This window comes from Pseudophryne corroboree, chromosome 6 (assembly GCF_028390025.1).
Source record: "Pseudophryne corroboree isolate aPseCor3 chromosome 6, aPseCor3.hap2, whole genome shotgun sequence".
In the NCBI taxonomy this organism is placed as follows: Eukaryota; Metazoa; Chordata; class Amphibia; order Anura; family Myobatrachidae; genus Pseudophryne; species Pseudophryne corroboree.
The window spans coordinates 321,496,033-321,517,669 of NC_086449.1; the positions used below are offsets into that span (position 1 = coordinate 321,496,033).

The following is a 21,637-nucleotide window of genomic DNA, read 5'->3' on the forward strand; positions in this document are numbered from 1 at the left end:
CAGGTGAAGACCCTGTGCAATAAAACTTATTTTTTAAGACTGTGTGGTGTTTTTATTTTAATATTTTCTTTACAGGTGGGCAATAGGTGCCAGCAGGCCATTTATGTCCGGGCATGCTGGCACTTGTGGTTCTCCAAGTGCCAGCATGCTGGGGCAGGCTTGCTGGGACCTATAGGCCACCTGTAAAGAACAATATTACTATTCTTTACAGGCGGACTACAGGTGCCAGCGGGCCCATTATGTCCGGGCATGCTGGCACTTGTGGTTCTCCAAGTGCCAGCATGCTGGGGCAGGCTTGCTGGGATCTGTAGGCCACCTGTAAAGAACAATTTTAACAATGAACCCCGCACTCACTGCCACCAGGGGTGCGGGCATAGCAGTCTGACCCTTTGTAGCTACCTGGGTGGATCACTCAACCCGGCTTATTTTTCAGTGACCATTTCACACCGTGTCATGACCCAGGAAGACCCAGCAATAACCCAGTTTATTGCAACAGTAACAATGGACAATAAGTATACAGATGTGGATAAATCCACAGGGAACCAGCGCTCAAACCCTATTTGTAGTGGTGAATGATACGGTTATAAAGTGAAACTAAAATCAATAATGAAAAAGCAGGTAATATACTTAAGGTTGTTTATTCTAAGATGCTGAGATACTTTCTTTCCCAACAGGTATAAATTCGGTTTAAAAGTCAATCAGTGATTGGGGCATGCTCCTGGTTTGAGCTTAAATTCTGAAGTGCAAGGTTCAATTGAAAGAACAAATGCTGTAATCTTTGTAAAGTCGAGAAAAAGAAAAAGAAAAATGCCACAAAAAAAGATTAATGATAATATGTACTAAAGTCCAAACGGTTTACAAGTCTATACAGACAGCGGCGTCCCGCTAATCTGTGCTCTGAAGTGAAGGATTCTCTTGTGAAGTGATGAACAGTTGACAGCGGTAGTGTATGCTTTGGTTAGAGTGGAGAATAAGGACCCTGGACTGGCGCTATTCCTCCTGCAGCACGTCCCACAGTAGAGCGCCCGAATCAGGCCCGCTTTGTGGGGCCGCTGACCTGGGGTGTGCGCCTGTCACAGAGGCGAAGTGGACCCGGCTGGAGCTCTCCGAGCGGCTGGCCGCGCCTCTCCTCCTCCTACAGGGACTTACCTTCTCCCTTCCCCTCCGCCTTCCACTCTCCGCTGTCTCGGGCTTCTTCCGTCGCCTGGCAACCGGTTGCTTCCGGAACTCCGGATCACGTGACCGGATGGTTTGCAGAAAGGATTAGCAGTACTGTCCTTCTTTGTAGTGAATATTCAGAGGAAGACCCTAACAGGTCGAAACGCGTTGGAGCTACCCATCTATACTACATTGGACTGAGGACGAATAGTTCCGGAAGCAACCGGTTGCCAGGCGACGGAAGAAGCCCGAGACAGCGGAGAGTGGAAGGCGGAGGGGAAAGGAGAAGGTAAGTCCCTGTAGGAGAAGGAGAGGCGCGGCCAGCCGCTCGGAGAGCTCCGGCCGGGTCCACTTCGCCTCTGTGACAGGCGCACACCCCAGGTCAGCGGCCCCACAGAGCGGGCCTGATTCGGGCGCTCTACTGTGGGACGTGCTGCAGGAGGAATAGCGCCAGTCCAGGGTCCTTATTCTCCACTCTAACCAAAGCATACACTACCGCTGTCAACTGTTCATCACTTCACAAGAGAATCCTTCACTTCAGAGCACAGATTAGCGGGACGCCGCTGTCTGTATAGACTTGTAAACCGTTTGGACTTTTGTACATATTATCATTAATCTTTTTTTGTGGCATTTTTCTTTTTCTTTTTCTCGACTTTACAAAGATTACAGCATTTGTTCTTTCAATTGAACCTTGCACTTCAGAATTTAAGCTCAAACCAGGAGCGTGCCCCAATCACTGATTGACTTTTAAACCGAATTTATACCTGTTGGGAAAGAAAGTATCTCAGCATCTTAGAATAAACAACCTTAAGTATATTACCTGCTTTTTCATTATTGATTTTAGTTTCACTTTATAACCGTATCATTCACCACTACAAATAGGGTTTGAGCGCTGGTTCCCTGTGGATTTATCCACATCTGTATACTTACTGTCACAACTGAGGGCCTGAGCTGACGGGAGGCAGCCTCAGTTGTAGGGGCTGAGATGTACCGGAACCTGGGAGGTTGTATCAGACCCCTGGACATGTAAGTAACATGAATAATAACTGCCCGAAGGCGTGACCACGACAACTTGGATAAAAGTCAATGATGTTTATTATGACAACTCCGCAACACAGCAGCAGTAAAAGAAAACGTAAAAGTCAGCAAATAATAAATACAGTTCCTGGGTACTACAGGATGGCAGGAGCCACAGGGCACTGGTAGTGTGAGATAGTTCTTATGATCTTCTAGATGGAAAGTCCTTACCAGGCCCGACTGTAGCAATGGAGATAACCCAGGATTGTGCCAGCTGGTGTTCCAGGAAAAGCTGGGTTGCTGAAGGTAAAACAGCTGCTGTGGATACTGGCTGGAACCAGACTGTTGTTAGCACGGAGTGGATACTGGCTGGAACCAGTTAAATAATAGATGAACTTGGGAGCGATGAAATATGAACTGAAATGTAGAACTTGAGAGCGGAGAAATAATAATACCGGTGGAGAGTGGTAAAGTGTAGAAAGGACACCGGCCCTTTAAGGGAAGCTGTACTCTGCTGAAAGCTGAGCTGGAAGCAGGTAATGTTGTAGCTGGAAACAGATGAATCCACAATGGATTGGAGAGTCAGGCTACACCGCAGGTGGAATGCTGGTGCGGGTCTCTATGGTGGAAGTCTTGAGACAGGAGCTGGAACCTGGAAGACAATCACAGGAGAGAGACAAACAGGAACTAGGTTTGACAACCAAAGCACTGACGCCTTCCTTGCTCAGGCACAGTGTATTTATACCTGCAGCAAGGAAGGGATTGGCTAGGCAATTATGCAGATTAACAATACTGACAACAGATTGGAGGAAATGATCAGCTGACAGAATCCAAGATGGCTGCGCCCATGCAGACACTTGGAGGGAAGTTTGGTTTGTAATCCATGTGGTAATGAAAACAGTAATGGCGGCGCCGGCCACTGGAGACAGGAGACGCCAGGCTGACAAGTGCACATCCAACCACGCGGACACAGCGGAGGCCGCGGCTGACGTAATCGCCACTCTGGCACTCTGCATGCAGAAGCTCAGGGACGGCGGCGGAGGCCGCGGGAGACGCCATGCCAGATGTAATAAGGCATTACTGTGACAGCGTCTCAGAGAGACAGGAGAGGATGCAGGAATGTGAACATTAGGATAACAGATGGGATCCGGTCCTGGAGCGCTGAGCCAGCCTTAGGAGGCATCTGATGGGTAAGAAATGGCGTCCAGATACCCGGATCGTGACAGCACCCCCCCCTTTAGGAGTGGCCCCAGGACACTTCTTTGGCTTTTGAGGAAACTTGGAATGGAATCTCCGGACCAAGGCAGGAGCATGGACATCAGAAGCATTGGTCCATGAACGTTCCTCAGGGCCGTAACCCTTCCAGTCAATAAGATACTGTAGTTGACCGTAACGGTGACGTGAGTCCAGGATCTTGGCCACTTCATACTCAATGCCTCGTTGAGTTTGGACTTTCGGAGTTGGAGGAAGTGAGGAATGAAACCGATTCAAGATCAGCGGTTTCAACAGGGAAACATGGAATGTCCTGGGTATTTTTTAGAAAAGGGAGGCAACTGGAGTCTGTAAGCAACAGGATTGATGACTTGTTCAATCTTGAAAGGACCGATATAGCGAGGTGCAAACTTCATACTGGGAACTCTTAACCTCAAATTCTTCGTGGATAACCATACCCGATCACCCACCTTGAGAGCAGGAACTGCTCGACGCTTCTTATCCGCAAACTTCTTGTACCTGAACGATGCCTTGAGCAGAGCTGATCGTACGCTCTTCCAGATATTGGCAAACTGATGCAAGGTGATATCCACTGCGGGAACAGAAGTTGCTGGAAGCGGTTGGAACTCAGGGACTTTAGGGTGGAATCCAAAGTTAGTGAAGAATGGTGTTGAAGCAGATGAAGAATGATACTGGTTGTTATGACAGAACTCGGCCCAGGGAAGTAATTGAACCCAGTCATCTTGAGAGGAGGACACATAGATGCGGAGGAAGGCCTCCAAGTCCTGATTCACCCTCTCGGTTTGACCATTGGTCTGAGGATGGTAAGCCGTGGAAAACTTTAGCTTGACTTGGAGGACTTGACATAAACTTCGCCAGAATTTGGCTGTGAATTGAACTCCTCGATCTGAGATAATTTCTTCAGGAAGACCGTGGAGTCGGAAGATCTCTTGTATGAATACTTGAGCCAACTTGGAAGCTGACGGAAGACCGGTGAGAGGAATGAAGTGTGCCATCTTGGTGAACCGGTCAACTACCACCCAGATGGTATTGAACTTGTTGCACATGGGTAAGTCTGTAATGAAATCCATCGACAAGTGGGTCCATGGTCGACGGGGAACGGATAGTGGAACCAGTTGCCCCGCAGGCGACTGGCGGGATACTTTATGTTGGGCACACTTTGGGCAAGATGCAATAAACTCCAAGACGTCTTTTTTCAGAGTTGGCCACCAATAGGACCTAGAGATAAACTCCAGGGTTTTTTGGATACCTGTATGTCCGGCAAAACGGGAAGCATGGGCCCAATGCATGAGCTTCTTCCTTAGCATCGGCTTCACAAAACTTTTCCCTGATGGGGGAGTAGAGTCCATCCCTACCGTGGAGAATGCCAACGGATTTATAATAGGATGCTTGTCTGAAGACTCTGACTCATTTTCTTGCTCCCATGAGCGGGAAAGGGCATCGGCCTTGCGATTCTGAGAGCCCGGACAGAACTGGAGTTTAAAGTCGAACCTGGAAAAGAAAAGTGCCCATCTGGCCTGACGAGGGTTGAGACATTGTGCGCCCTTCAGGTATAAAAGGTTCTTGTGGTCTGTAAGTATGGTGATTAAATGAGAAGCTCCCTCCAACAGATACCTCCACTCTTCTAGAGCGAGCTTGATGGCTAGCAACTCCTGGTCGCCAATGGCATAGTTGCGCTCAGCTGGGGAGAACTTCCGGGAGAAGAAACTGCAAGGATGTAAATGGCCATCTTTAGCCCTCTGAGATAACACCGCTCCTACTCCAACGGAGGAGGCATCCACCTCTAGGATGAAAGGAGAGTCGATGTCAGGCTGTTTCAGGACAGGCGCAGAGATGAACCTCTGTTTTAAAAGATGAAAAGCTTGCATGGCTTCTTCAGACCACTTGGACGGGTTAGCACCCTTCTTGGTGAAAGCAGTAATAGGCGCCACAATGGTGGAAAAGTCTCGTATAAACTTTCGGTAATAATTGGCGAACCCTAAGAACCTCTGGACCCCTTTGAGGGTTAAGGGTACCGGCCAATTCTGAATTGCTTGTAGTTTCTCAGGATCCATCTCTAGTCCGGAACCGGACACAATGTACCCTAGAAACGGAATGGACTTGACTTCAAAGACGCATTTTTCTAATTTGCAATAGAGATGATTGACACGGAGACGGGACAGAACCTCTTTAACCCAAAAATGATGTTCCTCTAAATCGTTGGCAAAAATGAGGATATCGTCTAGATAGACCACGACATGACGGTATAGAATGTCTCTGAAGATCTCATTGACAAAATGCTGGAAGACAGCTGGAGCATTGCTCAATCCGAAGGGCATGACGAGGTACTCATAATGTCCGTCACGGGTGTTAAAGGCGGTCTTCCACTCGTCACCCTCACGGATCCGGATGAGATTGTATGCACCTCGCAAGTCCAGCTTTGTAAAGATGGTAGCTCCGCTAACTCTGTCAAAGAGCTCAGTAATCAGGGGTAAAGGATAACGGTTCTTGATGGTAATGTCGTTCAAACCTCTGTAGTCGATGCACGGCCGCAGACCACCATCTTTCTTTTTTACAAAAAAGAAGCCTGCGCCGGCTGGGGAAGAAGAAGGTCGAATGAACCCCTTTGCTAGGTTCTCTTGAATGTATTCCTCCATAGAATGCGTCTCAGGCAGAGACAACGGATAAGTTCGGCCTCGAGGTGGAACCTTCCCTGGAACGAGATCAATCGGGCAGTCCCATTCTCTATGAGGAGGAAGGATATCAGCAGAAGCTTTACTGAACACATCCGTGAAATCTTGATATGGAGGAGGTGGAACATCAGACGACCTGGGGGAGGAAGAACAGACAGGCAATACTTTAAACAAACATGTCTCTGCACAGGAGGAACCCCATGCCAGGATTTGCGTAGTCGTCCAATCAATTGTAGGATTGTGAAGACGGAGCCATGGAAGGCCCAGGACCACAGGATGTGTGGCTCTTGGAATCACTAAAAGTGAAATAAGTTCGGAATGAAGAACTCCCACTCTCAGACGAACTGGTAGAGTCCTTAGAGCAATAACAGTATCAAAAATTTTACTGCCATCCACGGCAGTTAAGGAAAAGGAGGAAGGAAGTCTCTCGGTGGGTAGGGACCACCGTTTAACATAGGCTTCAGTAATAAAGTTCCCAGCTGCTCCGGAATCAAGGAGGGCAATGACGTTCCGATAACGTTGAGCAACTTGAAGCGAGACTGGGAGATTACAATCATGAGGAGATGGAGAGGAGATCATTACTCCTAGCCGGCCCTCTCCTGGGCGAGCTAGGGTTTGGAGTTTTCCCGGACGTTCGGGACAGGCATTGATGGTGTGAGACGGAGCTGCACAGTAAAGACAAAGAGACTCAGAGAGGCGTCTTCGGCGCTCAGCAGGAGTTAAACGGGAACGGCCAATTTGCATGGGCTCATCTTTAGATGGTGACAGTTGACGAGGAGGAGGAGCAGAAGATTTTGGAGCAGATGATCTTCCACGCTCAGTTGCTCTCTCTCTGAAACGTAAATCAACTTTCGTGCAGAGTGAGATTAGCTCATCTAACTTAGAAGGTAAGTCTCTGGTAGCTAACTCATCTTTAATAAGCTCAGATAAGCCATGCCAGAATGCAGCATACAGGGCCTCGTCGTTCCATGCCAGTTCGGATGCCAGGATCTGGAACTGTATCAGATATTGTCCTACAGTACGTGACCCCTGGCGTAAACGGAGAATCTCGGATGAAGCTGAGGTTACCCGGCCTGGCTCGTCGAAGATGCGCCTGAATGTTGACACGAATGCAGTGTAAGAAGATAGCAGGGTGTCGGACCTCTCCCATAACGGTGATGCCCAGTCAAGGGCGGAGCCACTGAGAAGAGAGATAATGTAGGCAATTTTTGTACGGTCACTGGGAAAATTGCCAGGTTGTAGCTCAAACTGAATCTCACACTGGTTGAGAAATCCCCTGCAGAATCTTGGAGATCCGTCAAATTTTGCTGGCGTTGGAAGATGAAGACGTGGAGCAGAAATGGGTAAGGTGGGTGGGGTTATAGCTGGAGTCACTGTGGTTGACGCACCAGATGCGCCTGATCCACGGAGAGTTGTCTGAATCCCATCCAGCCGAGTAGAGAGATCCTGGAGACAGCGGATGATGTGGCCCTGTGCAGCCTCCTGATGTTCTAGTCGGGCTGCTAGTTCTTGCATCGGCCTGGCCGCTTGATCCTGGTCTCCGGCTGGATTCATTAGGTCAGTGCTTACTGTCACAACTGAGGGCCTGAGCTGACGGGAGGCAGCCTCAGTTGTAGGGGCTGAGATGTACCGGAACCTGGGAGGTTGTATCAGACCCCTGGACATGTAAGTAACATGAATAATAACTGCCCGAAGGCGTGACCACGACAACTTGGATAAAAGTCAATGATGTTTATTATGACAACTCCGCAACACAGCAGCAGTAAAAGAAAACGTAAAAGTCAGCAAATAATAAATACAGTTCCTGGGTACTACAGGATGGCAGGAGCCACAGGGCACTGGTAGTGTGAGATAGTTCTTATGATCTTCTAGATGGAAAGTCCTTACCAGGCCCGACTGTAGCAATGGAGATAACCCAGGATTGTGCCAGCTGGTGTTCCAGGAAAAGCTGGGTTGCTGAAGGTAAAACAGCTGCTGTGGATACTGGCTGGAACCAGACTGTTGTTAGCACGGAGTGGATACTGTCTGGAACCAGTTAAATAATAGATGAACTTGGGAGCGATGAAATATGAACTGAAATGTAGAACTTGAGAGCGGAGAAATAATAATACCGGTGGAGAGTGGTAAAGTGTAGAAAGGACACCGGCCCTTTAAGGGAAGCTGTACTCTGCTGAAAGCTGAGCTGGAAGCAGGTAATGTTGTAGCTGGAAACAGATGAATCCACAATGGATTGGAGAGTCAGGCTACACCGCAGGTGGAATGCTGGTGCGGGTCTCTATGGTGGAAGTCTTGAGACAGGAGCTGGAACCTGGAAGACAATCACAGGAGAGAGACAAACAGGAACTAGGTTTGACAACCAAAGCACTGACGCCTTCCTTGCTCAGGCACAGTGTATTTATACCTGCAGCAAGGAAGGGATTGGCTAGGCAATTATGCAGATTAACAATACTGACAACAGATTGGAGGAAATGATCAGCTGACAGAATCCAAAATGGCTGCGCCCATGCAGACACTTGGAGGGAAGTTTGGTTTGTAATCCATGTGGTAATGAAAACAGTAATGGCGGCGCCGGCCACTGGAGACAGGAGACGCCAGGCTGACAAGTGCACATCCAACCACGCGGACACAGCGGAGGCCGCGGCTGACGTAATCGCCACTCTGACACTCTGCATGCAGAAGCTCAGGGACGGCGGCGGAGGCCGCGGGAGACGCCATGCCAGATGTAATAAGGCGTTACTGTGACAGCGTCTCAGAGAGACAGGAGAGGATGCAGGAATGTGAACATTAGGATAACAGATGGGATCCGGTCCTGGAGCGCTGAGCCAGCCTTAGGAGGCATCTGATGGGTAAGAAATGGCGTCCAGATACCCGGATCGTGACACTTACCATTTAAGGGGGGGTGGGACACCCCTCATTACCAGCAGCACACCCCGCCTCAGATTAACACCTCAGTGCGCAGAGAACCCATTTCTGTATATCCTCAATGGACAATACACTATATCAGGCATTCCCAACCACGGTCCTCGAGGCACACTAACAGTGCATGTTTTAGTGATATCCAGGCTGCAGCACAGGTGACTTAATTAGTAGCTCAGTTATTTTGATTTAACTATCTGTGCTGTAGCCTGGATATCACTAAAACATGCACTGTTGGTGTGCCTTGAGGACCGTGGTTGGGAATGAGTGCACTGTACACATATGACATACAAAAGCCTAATATTTGACTACTAAGTCCTTTTATGATTTTTTTTGTTGTATTATATCATTCTGTCTTTTAGGTGGGTGTGATTGAAACACGATTATGCATAAAGAACAATGAACTTGTGGATCTGAGTGAACAGCAATTAGTAGACTGTGACCCTGTAGACTTGGGATGTTGTGGAGGGCTCCCAATATTCGCACTAATGTATGTAGCAGAGCAGGGCATCATGAAGACTGAAGATTATCAATACACTGAAAAGGTATTTCTTTGTTTCTTTTTTTCAATATTGTGTAGGTTTATGTATAGTTTTAGATAGGAGGGAACAATAGATCTTGGTATAGCAAGATGTGTGTTTGTCAGTAAGGAAAAAAGAGAACATCTTAGCTTTTTCTTAGAGTATCAGATACTGAAGGAAAATAAATTCCCCTGCTGATCAAAGAAAATGAAACATGATAAATGTATGGGGCAGAGGTTCTAGACCTTGGAGAGTGATAAAATGAAAAATGATAAACTATCACCCAATAAGCACCTGTCATTTTTTTCATACACAGCATGTAACATGGCAGTTAGGAAGCTGATTGGCTGGCACTTTATCTCTCTCCACTTTATCACTCTCCAAGGTTTAGTACATCTCCTTCATGTGTGAAATCTACATAATAATTAAAATTAGAAGCCAATAATATAACTTAAAGGCTAATTCTACTTAAAACTAAAAATTAGGTTAAGCTTTAACAATGAGTAATATTTTTGCCATCACCTGTTACAAATGTTAAATGGTGCTCCAGCCAAAAAGTTCCTAACCACGGACGGATTAAGGTTTGTGGGGGCCCCGGGCATCAAATTTGTGGGGGCCCCATCAATATTTCCGCCATACTGCACTTGACATCATGCCAAGGAGCGGACACCTAGAAGTACGGTACTGGCATAAATTTTATATATATATAATATATATAGTTTTATAAAGTTTTGCAGTTTAATCTTTATGTGAGGGCCCGCATACTGTGGGTGTATATATACTGTATGTATATATATATATATATATATATATATACATATACACACACACACACACACACACACACACAATCTCCAAACTCCAGCACTTACTGGAAACCATCGGAAACTGTGCCTGGTGCCTTCCTCACAAAAAGCCATGGGCTATGTGTAATATATCCTCCATAGGCGACACTCAGGAAAGTAAAGAAAGACTCTCACAACAGCTTGTTAGGCAACGTTTCAGCACTTCCTTGTGCTTTTATCAAGCCAATTGACAATTGGTAAAACTGTAGTACAGTTTTACCAACGTACTGTAATTTATACGGACATGTAATTAAATAAATTATATGAGTAGTAGTACATGTAACCACGTGTCTAGTGTTGAATGATTTGCCCGTGACGGCATATAAGTGCAAGTTTTGCACCCGAGGCATTGGTAGCAGCCAGGTGGTCTGGTTAAAAAGTTGACTGATGTAAGGTCCTCAAAGCCCCTAATATCTGTATGCGCAAGGTGATCTTTAATACTTTTGACTTTTCTGAAACAGGTGAGCGGTCGTTTACTCCTAAGGGAGGGCAGTTTCTTATCTGTTGATATTATCGGCCGCAGGGCCTTGAGTGCTCTAGGTATAACTGGGCTGGAGGTGCTGTTTTTAGTAACTAATGGTATTATTTGCTCATAATTTTTACGATTCTGGCTCAGCAACTCACCTCTAGGTATGATAGATACTTCCTGTTTACATTTCAGGAGTTCATTGTGGTCATAACCCCTGGCCGAAAAGCAGTCCACTACTACGGACAGAGCTTGATCACGTTTTGATGGATCGCTGGTGATTCTTGTAGCCCTAATCAGCTGAGATCTAGGAAGGTCTTGTTTCAGAGCCCTCGGGAGGTGGCTATTCGCTCGCAGAGGGGTATTTTTATTAGTAGGTTTATAATAAAACTCAGTTTGAATCCTGTTATTACTGATGGTAACTTTAACCTCCAAGTAACTGAGGGAAGTTGTGTCACTATGTTCTGTGATTCTGATAGGTGATTTTCTGTTGTTGATCCTAGTGACCAAATGTTCAAACCTCTCCTGCCCACAAAATGAAAACATTGTCGATGTATCGTGAGTAATGTAAGATATATTGATTGCTCAATGGGTCCTCAAAGAACATCTCCTGTTCCTCCTGTATCATGAATACATTTGCAAAAGAGGGGGAGACATTGCTCCCCATAGCACACCCGCTAGTTTGGCAAAAAATCTTTCCATCAAACAAAAAATAATTTCTAATAAGGGTGAGTACCAATAGCTTAAGGAATAAATCCGAGTTGAACGAAGTCAGATTTTCCTTAATTAGAAACAGTTTTATGGCCGCTATGGCCTTGTACATGAGGGATGCTTGTATATAAGCTACAGATGTCAATGGTGCAAATCAACGTATCGTCAGGTAAGTCATTAAGTGAATTAAGATGGTTCAAAAATGAAGTGGTGTCTTTCACAAAGTTGTGTTGCCTTAAAATGAGAGGCTGCAGGATGCTATCTAAAAATACTTCAATAGATTGATAAAGTGACTGATGTGCAGAAATGATAGGTCTCCCTGGAGGGTGAGTTAAATTCTTATGAATTTTTGGTACGGTAAATAAAACCGGAACTTTTGTAAAATCCTGTTTAAGGGCATGGCATAATTTTTCAGATATTAATGCCGAACGGCAGGCCTGATTAAGAATATGGTCCACCTCACTTTTGAATCCTACAGTTGGATCAGACGGGAGCCTTTGATATACCGACATGTCAGATAATTGATTGTATATTTCAGTTTTGTAATCTGTCAAATTCATGATTACAATACCGCCCCTCTTATCAGCGGGGCGGATTATTATGTCCCAGTAAGAACCCAATTGTTTCAAGGCTCTGAATTCAGATATAGATAAATTCTGATTGGTTCTTGATGAGGCGGACGTGTATCTCACCACCGAGTCATTCATTAGCCATGTGAAGGCTTTGATCAAGGGACTATTAGATTGTGGATCAAACGGTGATTTGTGTCTCTGTTTAATAAAATCCTGATGTGGATCAGTGGATGGAATGGGTTCGTGGTTTTGAAAAAACTCCTATAATCGTAATTTACGTGCAAAATGGTGCAATTCCGCTTGCCATGTGAGGTCATCAAATTTATTGGTAGGTGTGATTGACAAGTCATTATTGAGAACTTTAATTTCAAGATCTGTTGGTGTCCGATTGGAAAGATTATAAATTAAGTTTTCCTTCTGGAAGTGATGTTTTTGGTTCCTGATGTTTTGTTGGCCCCTGCGGGTGGGCGTCCTTTTGTTCTTATGACCTCTGAACTGACAGGGGGGGTCCCTAAAGGGACACTTCCAACATCGGATGGACCATTGGAATCGGCGACGATAATTTCACTATCACTGTTAGATGTAGCAGAATCTTTATTGCATGAATCCTTACGTTTGCACCAAGAGTGTTTAGCTCTACGATTATACGGCCTATGATGATTACCAGGTTCACCGCCGGACAACCAACGATAAACCTTATTGGTCTCATAATCTTCTCTGACAATCTCATGTTTGTTGCGTTTAAACCTAATAAGTTCTTTCCTATAATTATCACATTGTGTTTTCATCTTGTGCACCAAGTTTTGGTTGACCTCCAACAATAAAGTGGCTTTGTGCTCCGTTTCCAATTCCTGTATTTTATCCCTAGTGATTTTTAGTTTACGTCCTGACTCCTCCACAAGCAGTAAAATCAAATCCAAACTACATTTGTTTAAAATGCCCATCCATTTATTGCAGAATTCGGGGTTAAATCGGCCTATGGTAGGCACGTTGCGGATTCTAAATCTGCGTGGAATCATTTTATTGCGTAAATAATCCGACAGAGAAATACCATGCATTAAGTAGTCAATCTCACGTCATTTATGCTAAATTAATTGATGGTTAATGTCATCCATATTAAGTTGTTTATCTGAATCCGCCAGTTCTTCAGTAATAATAATACCCTTTCTGCATCAGTTTCACTGAAACTATATATGTCAGCTGAATTAGTGGGTATATTAAGGTAACTTGTGGATGCTCCTTGAGTCATGATGCAATGTAAGTTTCATCAAATCACATATAATTGTTCCAGTAAAGTGCTATGTTACTTTAACAAAGTGTCCATGTGCTTAGAAAAGTGTCCAAGTGTTGAAAAAAGTGCCACTATGTGCCAAAGTGCTAGTGCTCATTCGAAAGAACTTCACCTTGCACAAAAGGGTAATGCAGTTGTATGCAGCCTTTGCTGATACTACCAAAGCTTCTTATTGTCTATATGAGGTTGCGGGTGTGCCTTATTCCAGGTTAATGAAACGTCATTTAATGGTATATACAATGAAAGAATTGGCACTCACCCGGCTTACTTCAGTATGCTCCGGTGCCCTCTGGAACCATAAATATATGTGTCAATGTTCAAGAAGCAGCGGCACTCAGAGACTGACATATATATATATACACACACACACACACACACACACACACACACACATATATATTTATATACCTACTGTAGATGGACAGCTTTCTTGTGGACTCTGAAGACATTACATTACATACCCCCATATAATAATCAGACTGCGGAGGAGCATCAGAGGAATTGCAGGGCGTCAGTGGAGGAGAGTTTACTTACATAACACAGGTGACAGCGCTGCCTAGAAAAGGTGTCTTGGGAGGGCGCCACGCCACCTAATCCCCCCTGCAGGTTAAGGTTCAGCAGAAGAGCGGGCGGTGATAAGCTAGCCCAGCCTCTGCTCTGATACGCACAGTCTCACGAGGTGTGCCGGAGTCCAGACAGCAGTGCATTGAAGTCCGAGGCTGCTGTGTACGGAGCCGCCGAGGAGAACTGAAATGCTGCTCTGCATCTAAAAATTTGCCTTAAATGTGTGGGAGCCCTCTATGTGTGGGGGCCCCTGGACGACCGCCCCTGTCGCCCCACCTATAATCCGGCCCTGCTCCTAACTGTCAGTTTTCAAACACACAAAGCTGATTTGCTGGAGCACCATTTAACATTCATAACGAGTGATAACAAGAATATCACTTGTTGTTAAATCTGCCCCTAGGTTTTGAGTACTATTTAGATAAGATCAATCAAATATTGTTATTATCTGCCCTTATGCAATGCTTCAGTTCAACAAATTCGATGCTATTGGATGCCTGCAATTGTTCATAGGCTGTTGGTCATAAATGAAGTTGCTTCAATAGCCAAGTTTTCAGGCATCAGGGGACCTGTTGAATCCAGGGACTGCAGTTAACTACGATTAATGTGTTATTTTCAGCATTCCATGGACAATATTTCAAATAAACAGAATTAGGCATACTATAAAATGTGGATTTTCTATACCATTTTTAGAAATAGGAGATCACTAAAAATATGTCTGCGTTAATGTCCTAAATATATATAAAATTACATACGGTATATACTTGCATCATCAAACATGCCTGATTGTATACCTAATTGCATCAGGATGCATCATAAAAAGTCTGGATTTGCAGACACTGGAAGGGAATCAGGTTATGACGGAACAGATAAATTTAGCAATGTCAGTGGAATTCCCTATCTTTAAGATTATAAACTTACATGCAGGGACCTCTTAACTCTGGGCCTAATTCACTAAGGATTGCAAATGCAAAGTTGCAGCTTTGCAATTGCAATCCTTAGCAATGCAGATGTAGGAAGAGGTACATACACCACCTCCCTGCATTTGCGATGCAACTGCATCTCAGATGAACAACGCAACCATCTTTTTCAGCCTTGCCATCGCAGTGCGGCTTCCAAATCCAAGGTAACTCGCAATGCAGTCCTTGGCCTCGCCACTCCTGGAAAATGGGGTGACAATCCCCCGTTTTCTCCAATGCTGGCTGTTCCCACCCCCTTCCCTTCCTGTGAATGCCTCTGCCTGTCAATCAGGAAGAGGCATTCGCATATCTGCACTGCAATTGCAGGACCCGTTCGGCACATGCACAGAATTCAAACATTGGGGAAATGCAGTAAGGATCACTTTTACTCAATCTTATTATATTACTATTTTGTTCCCAATTGTACAACACAAAGGCTATGTGGACACAATATAAATAAATGTAAGTAAATAAATAAATGAATGAATTAATCAACTGATTTTATTGTGTGTATTATAATGTTATCTGTTTACCCTTGTCATGATTTGTACAGAAAGTGTTGTCATCATATTTTATCTGTTCCGTTATTTATTCTCAGTGGTTATGTGATAGACAGTAACTATAAAAGTGTGGTTTTTGTCTCTATTATAACATTAACATTGATGTTTCTCCAGATGTGTCGCAAGACCAACCAATAAGGTTGGTAAACAAACACTTGTATCATGTATAAATAATATGGAGTTTGATTTTTCTCATAATTTATTTCATTATTATTAATTATTATTAGAAAACTTCTTGCTCATATAACATGGATGAAGCAATGCAGTTGAATATAAGCAAATACTACTTAGTGCCTGGAGAAGAGAACATAGCATCTTCCGTGGCCCTTGAAGGACCTATCACTGTTGGGTTTGGAGTAGATATTGATTTCATGTTTTATAGTGAAGGTAATAATGTACAATGGTTACATCATACTTTTAGTATTTGTGATTTCACTTACATATATATCTTTTGTTCTTAGTCAGATACAGAGGCGTATCTAGGGTTTTTGGAGCCCAGGGCAAGAGCAATAATGGCGCATGCATCACGCCACGGTCACATGTATTATGCATAAATCCCCACTTACGGGATCTTGAAGAAGGGTTTAACAGTCCAAGCCATGAGTGTCTGTGGGAGGTAGGGGCAGCCAGGACACCCAGGATGCAGAAAGTGAACAGCAGGGAGCCGCGTAGTGCTGGACGGAGTGGGCCAGCTCCTCCTGCACGGGGAGGGCTGTCAGCAGCATCCTCATCCGTGCACCCGGCCCCTCAGCTGCGGGAATACTAGGGAAGATTAGGCAGCCGCGGGGACACTCAGCCCCCACCCCACTGCTGCGGAAACACTCAGGATTGGCTGCGGGCAGATCGTGTCCTGGGGACCCGCCCATTTTTAAAATGTAAGTCCCGGGTCCTCAGAAACTAGTAAAATATGCACTTTTTGCAATTACTGGGTGTGTGCATGGGGCGAGCGGGCCATGCAGGTGGCAGTGGCGCCCCCCTCTGCTGGGCCTGCTCGCCCCGTGCTAGTTACACCTCTGGTCAGAAATACTCATTTTATAAAAACACTTGAAGATGACTCATGGAAAAAACTTTACTGTGATATCTCTGAAAAAGAAACATAATGAATTTCTGGGATAACTAGCCACAAAAGCAAGATCTGAGGCAGGAGACACAATAATAATAACATACTGCACATGATTGCATAGCCGGACTTATAAAAGAAAGACAGATGGCGGGCTCAAGTGTACTACAAGTACTATAGCAGAACTGCTAGCTTCACAGCTGTTTACATAAGTAACTTATAAAAAATAGATAGACATGTACCACCAGGAAAATGGCTGCCATACATGCGAAGTAGTGATTAGTCAACACCATGGACCCATGGTGTCGATTAATCACTACTGTGCATGTATGGCACCATGTTTCCATAGACCTGCGCATGCGTAGTGGACTCTGGCACAATTGTAGAGTCTACTTTGCCATAGAGGGGAGGAGGCCCACATGGAGTCTGCACATGGTCCCCTCCTATGTTACTCCAACCCTGAGAGAGTCACAGTACTTAATTAGACGCACAGTGTCTGAAGGTATGAAAAATGTATTGCCCATTTCTGGGCGATGACAGGGCTTTAGCTAAGCAGACGCACAGAGATTCTGCATCTTATGGGAGTGTTAGGGCAGTGTCATGGGCATGTCACTGAAAGTGGTTACATACAAAGATACTTAATGGCTTGCATTGGAGGCCATACTCAGATGGGGAATCTGAGTGCAGAATAGTGCAGGTGCAAGTTCCATGGTGTCCTTTAAAGAGGCACCAAGCAGTGTTTGAGAGTCTAAAAATGCTCATAGTGGGAATATCAACCCTTGCACATTTGGATGCACAACTAGGAAGAGTTTTGTAGCGCATTAGCATAAAGTCACAGACACTTACACTGCCAAACACACAGACATGGCTGCGTCTAACTCAGAATCAGTAGTTTGAAAAATACAGGTTATACATACACATGCATCTTTGCTATATCCCGCGATGCTCTTGCATGTCTGCGAGGAGGGAAGGGGGGGGGCTGGATTCGGCATGCAGGGCAGACTTGCCCTGTGCTGGGCGTCCCCCTGCATGTCAAAGACATTGATTGTAGTTGTGCATTTTCTCACTCATCTACGATCAAGTCTGAATTAGGCCCACTGTTTTCATAAAACACAGGTTTGAAATATAATATCTTTTTAAGGGTTTTCATGCAATTTTAAGCATACTTATTGGAACATTTAATGTAATCATACTTTTCATAATGCTATTGTTCTTAACATTTATGTAAGGTTTTCTTTTTATACCAGGAATATTTGATGGGGATTGTTCTACACATCCAAATCATGCAATTATTATTTTGGGTTATGGAACAGAACATGATGATGAAGATGAGGATAACGAGTACTGGATCATAAAGAATAGGTAACTTCTGAACACCAGTATTTTCATTGCTATACTATGATTGGGCTATTACTGACTTTTTGGAAGAAGTCTTTGTACACATTAATGGAGGGTTTTCCTTCTTCCTGACATAAAAATTCCTGCTAATTCCTGATCCAGTAGTCAGGGCCAGTGGCATCACTATGTGGGTACTGGGGATGGAAGCCACTCCCGGTTGACACTAAAATGACAGTTCCTCTTCAGTGACAGGAGCTGGGTGCTGCACTCGGCTCCTGTCACAGTGTAGGAGCCAGCACTGCATATAGTCTCTGGGGGCAACCCAGCATCTCTGGGGGAAAGACGCAAGGCCACACCCTTCTCAGCAAAACCATGCCCCTTCCCACAGTCTTTCATACACACTGGGTGTCACTAAGGCTAGTGACGCCCCTGGTCAGGGCAGCCATTACATGTACTGGGTAACAGTATAAAGAGGGGGCATGGCCACATTGTATGGGCATGGCTATACCACATTGGAACTTTTGGGGTCCTATCCACACCACATTGAAGCGAATTTATGCACCTATTTGGCTGGCCCTACAACAGTACATTGTACATTTTATATAAAAAAAGCTATCTAGTGCAACATTGTATATCAAAAATTAAACAATGTATTTTAATGTATTGCACTTAAAAACATAGACTGTAAAAACAGCAAATTATAATAATAGGTGGTAGTTTGGTCTCCTAATAGAAATATTGCATTATGGGACAAAACAGAATGTAAGCTCGGGAAGCTCTGCAAGCTTGTAAATGCACACGCAAGTACTACGGATTGGTCCATACAGTATGTTCTATTTCAGTCTGTATATCTTCACACAGAGCCTATCATAGGCATAGACATACTAGACAAATGCCTAGGGAATTTGGTATGCCTAGGGGCACAAGCAGCTTCTGCTGATTAAAATGATATGCGGCATGCCTATATTCTGTGTGTGACTGCGGCTGTATCTGCATATGAAATGCTATGTTACAGTGTATTCCTTGAAATCACTGTAACGTAGCATTTCATATGCAGATACAGTCACAGTCACACACAGAATAACAGGATTTTGATACCTGCCGGTAAATCCTTTTCTCCTAGTCCGTAGAGGATGCTGGGGTCCACTTCATGACCATGGGGTATAGACGGTTCCGCAGGAGCCATTGGCACTCTTAAGACTTTTCAATGGGTGTGAACTGGCTCCTCCCTCTATGCCCCTCCTCCAGACCTCAGTTATAGGAACTGTGCCCAGGGAGACGGACATTTCGAGGAAAGTATTTACTTTAAACTAGTGGTGAGATACATACCAGCTCACACCTCAACCATGCCGCACAACATGTCATTCAACATAACACACGCCAACAGGCATGCACCAATTACAGCAACATGCTAAACCTAATATAACACAACTTGTGTAACTCTAATAACAAAACTGCAGGTAAAGTACGCATTAGGACGGGCGCCCAGCATCCTCTACGGACTAGGAGAAAAGGACATACCGGTAGGTATCAAAATCCTGTTTTCTCATACGTCCTAGAGGATGCTGGGGTCCACTTCATGACCATGGGGTTCATACCAAAGCTCCAGTACGGGCGGTAGAGTGCGGATGACCCTGCAGCACCGATTGACCAAACTTGAGGTCTTCACTGGCCAAGGTGTCAAACTTGTAGAATTTTGCAAATGTGTTTGACCCTGACCAAGTAGCTGCTTGGCAAAGTTGCAATGCCGAGACCCCCCAGGTAGCCGCCCAGGATGAGCCCACTTTCCTAGTGGAATGGGCCTTCACCGACGTCGGTAAAGGCAATCCAGCCATAGTATGAGTGTGCTGAATCCTACTTCTGATCCAACGCGCAATAGTCTGCTTGGAAGCAGGACACTCAATCTTGTTGGGAACATACAGGACAAACAAAGACTCTGTTTTCCTTATTCGATCTGTTCTAGCGACAGAAATCTTCAAAGCCCTAACCACATCTAGAGACTTTGACTCAGTGAACGTGTCAGTAACTACTGGCACCACAATAGGCTGGTTTATGTGGAAAGATGAAACTACCTTCAGAAGAAAATGTTGACGAGTCCTCAACTCTGGCCTATCTTCATGGAAGATCAGGTAAGGGCTCTTGTGAGACAATGCCCCCAATTCAGACATCCGCCGTGCGGATGCCAATGCCAAAAGCATCACCACTTTCCAAGTGAGAAACTTCAACTCTATCTCTTGTAGAGGCTCAAACCAATCTGATTGAAGGAACTGCAACACCACGTTAAGGTCCCATGGTGCCACTGGAGGCACAAATGGAGGCTGGATGTGCAGAACCCCTTTCACGAAGGTCTGAACCTCTGGAAGAGAGGCCAAGTGTTTTTGGAAGAACACTGACAAGGCCGAAATCTGGACCTTGATTGATCCCAATCGGTGGCCCGCCTCAACACCAGCCTGCAGAAAATGGAGAAAACGTCCCAACTCAAACTCTTCCGTAGGAGCCTTCTTGGATTCACACCAAGACACATATTTTCTCCAAATACGGTGGTAATGTTTCAACGTTACTCCTTTCCTGGCCTGAATAAAGGTGGGGATGACTTCCTTGGGAATACCCTTTCGGGCTAGGATCTGGCGCTCAACAGCCATGGCATCAAACGTAGCTGCGGTAAGTCTTGATACATGCACAGCCCCTGCTGCAGCAGGTCCTCGCGAAGAGGAAGAGGCCGAGGATCTTCTATGAGCAACTCCTGAAGATATGGGTACCAAGCCCTCCTTGGCCAGTCTGGGGCAATGAAGATTGCTCGAACTCTTGTTCTTCTTATGATCCTGAGCACTTTTGGGATCAGCGGAAGTGGAGGGAAGACACACACCGACCGGAACACCCACTGGGCCACCAGCGCATCCACTGCTATTGCTTGAGTGTCTCTTGACCTGGAACAATATTTCTGAAGCTATTTGTTGAGACGAGATGCCATCATGTCTACTTGAGGAATTCCCCAAAGACTTGTCACCTCTGTGAAGACTTCTTGGTGGAGGCCCCACTCTCCTGGATGGAGATTGTGTCTGCTGAGGAAGTCTGCTTCCCAGTTGTCTACTCCCAGAATGAAAATTTCAGACAGAGCCTTTACATGTCTTTCTGCCCAGAGGAGGATCTTCGTCACCTCTGCCATTGCCGCTCTGCTTTTCCTTCCGCCCTGCCTGTTTTATGTACGCGACTGCTGTTACATTGTCCGACTGGACAACCGCTTGTTGAAGGCCGTTGTAAATGGCTCTCAATTCCAGCACGTTTATGTGAAGGCAGGCTTCCTGACTTGACCATTTTCCCTGGAAGCTTTCTTCCTGAGTGACAGCTCCCCAGCCTCGGAGACTTGCATCCGTGGTTACCAGGAGCCAGTCCTGAATCCCGAACCTGCGTCCCTCTAGTAGGTGAGAACTGTGTAGCCACCACAGGAGCGAAGTCCTGGCTTTTGATGACAGGATTATCTTCCGGTGCATGTGAAGGTGGGATCCCGACCACTTGTCCAACAGGTCCCACTGGAATACTCTGGCATGGAACCTGCCAAACTGTATGGCCTTGTAGGCCGCCACCATTTCCCCAACAACCGAATGCACTGATGGATCGACACACTTGATGGTTTCAATATTTGTTTTACCATTTTCTGGATTTCCAGAGCCTCTTCCACCAGAAGAAAAACTCTCTGAACTTCTGTGTCCAGAATCATCCCGAGAAAAGACTTGTCGTCGGTTCCAACTGTGACTTT

At 45.3% G+C, this 21,637-nt stretch overlaps 1 protein-coding gene across 1 annotated transcript in view; it reads left to right on the top strand.

Moving 5' to 3' along the window:
- LOC134935231 (uncharacterized) overlaps positions 1–21,637 on the top strand; it is a 78,260-nt gene that overhangs the window by 23,574 nt on the left and 33,049 nt on the right. Inside the window, exons 5-7 of the mRNA XM_063930420.1 lie at positions 9,359–9,541; positions 15,710–15,869; positions 17,790–17,904. Of these exons, the coding sequence (XP_063786490.1) occupies positions 9,359–9,541; positions 15,710–15,869; positions 17,790–17,904 (458 nt within the window). The remainder of the gene's footprint in view (positions 1–9,358; positions 9,542–15,709; positions 15,870–17,789; positions 17,905–21,637) is intronic.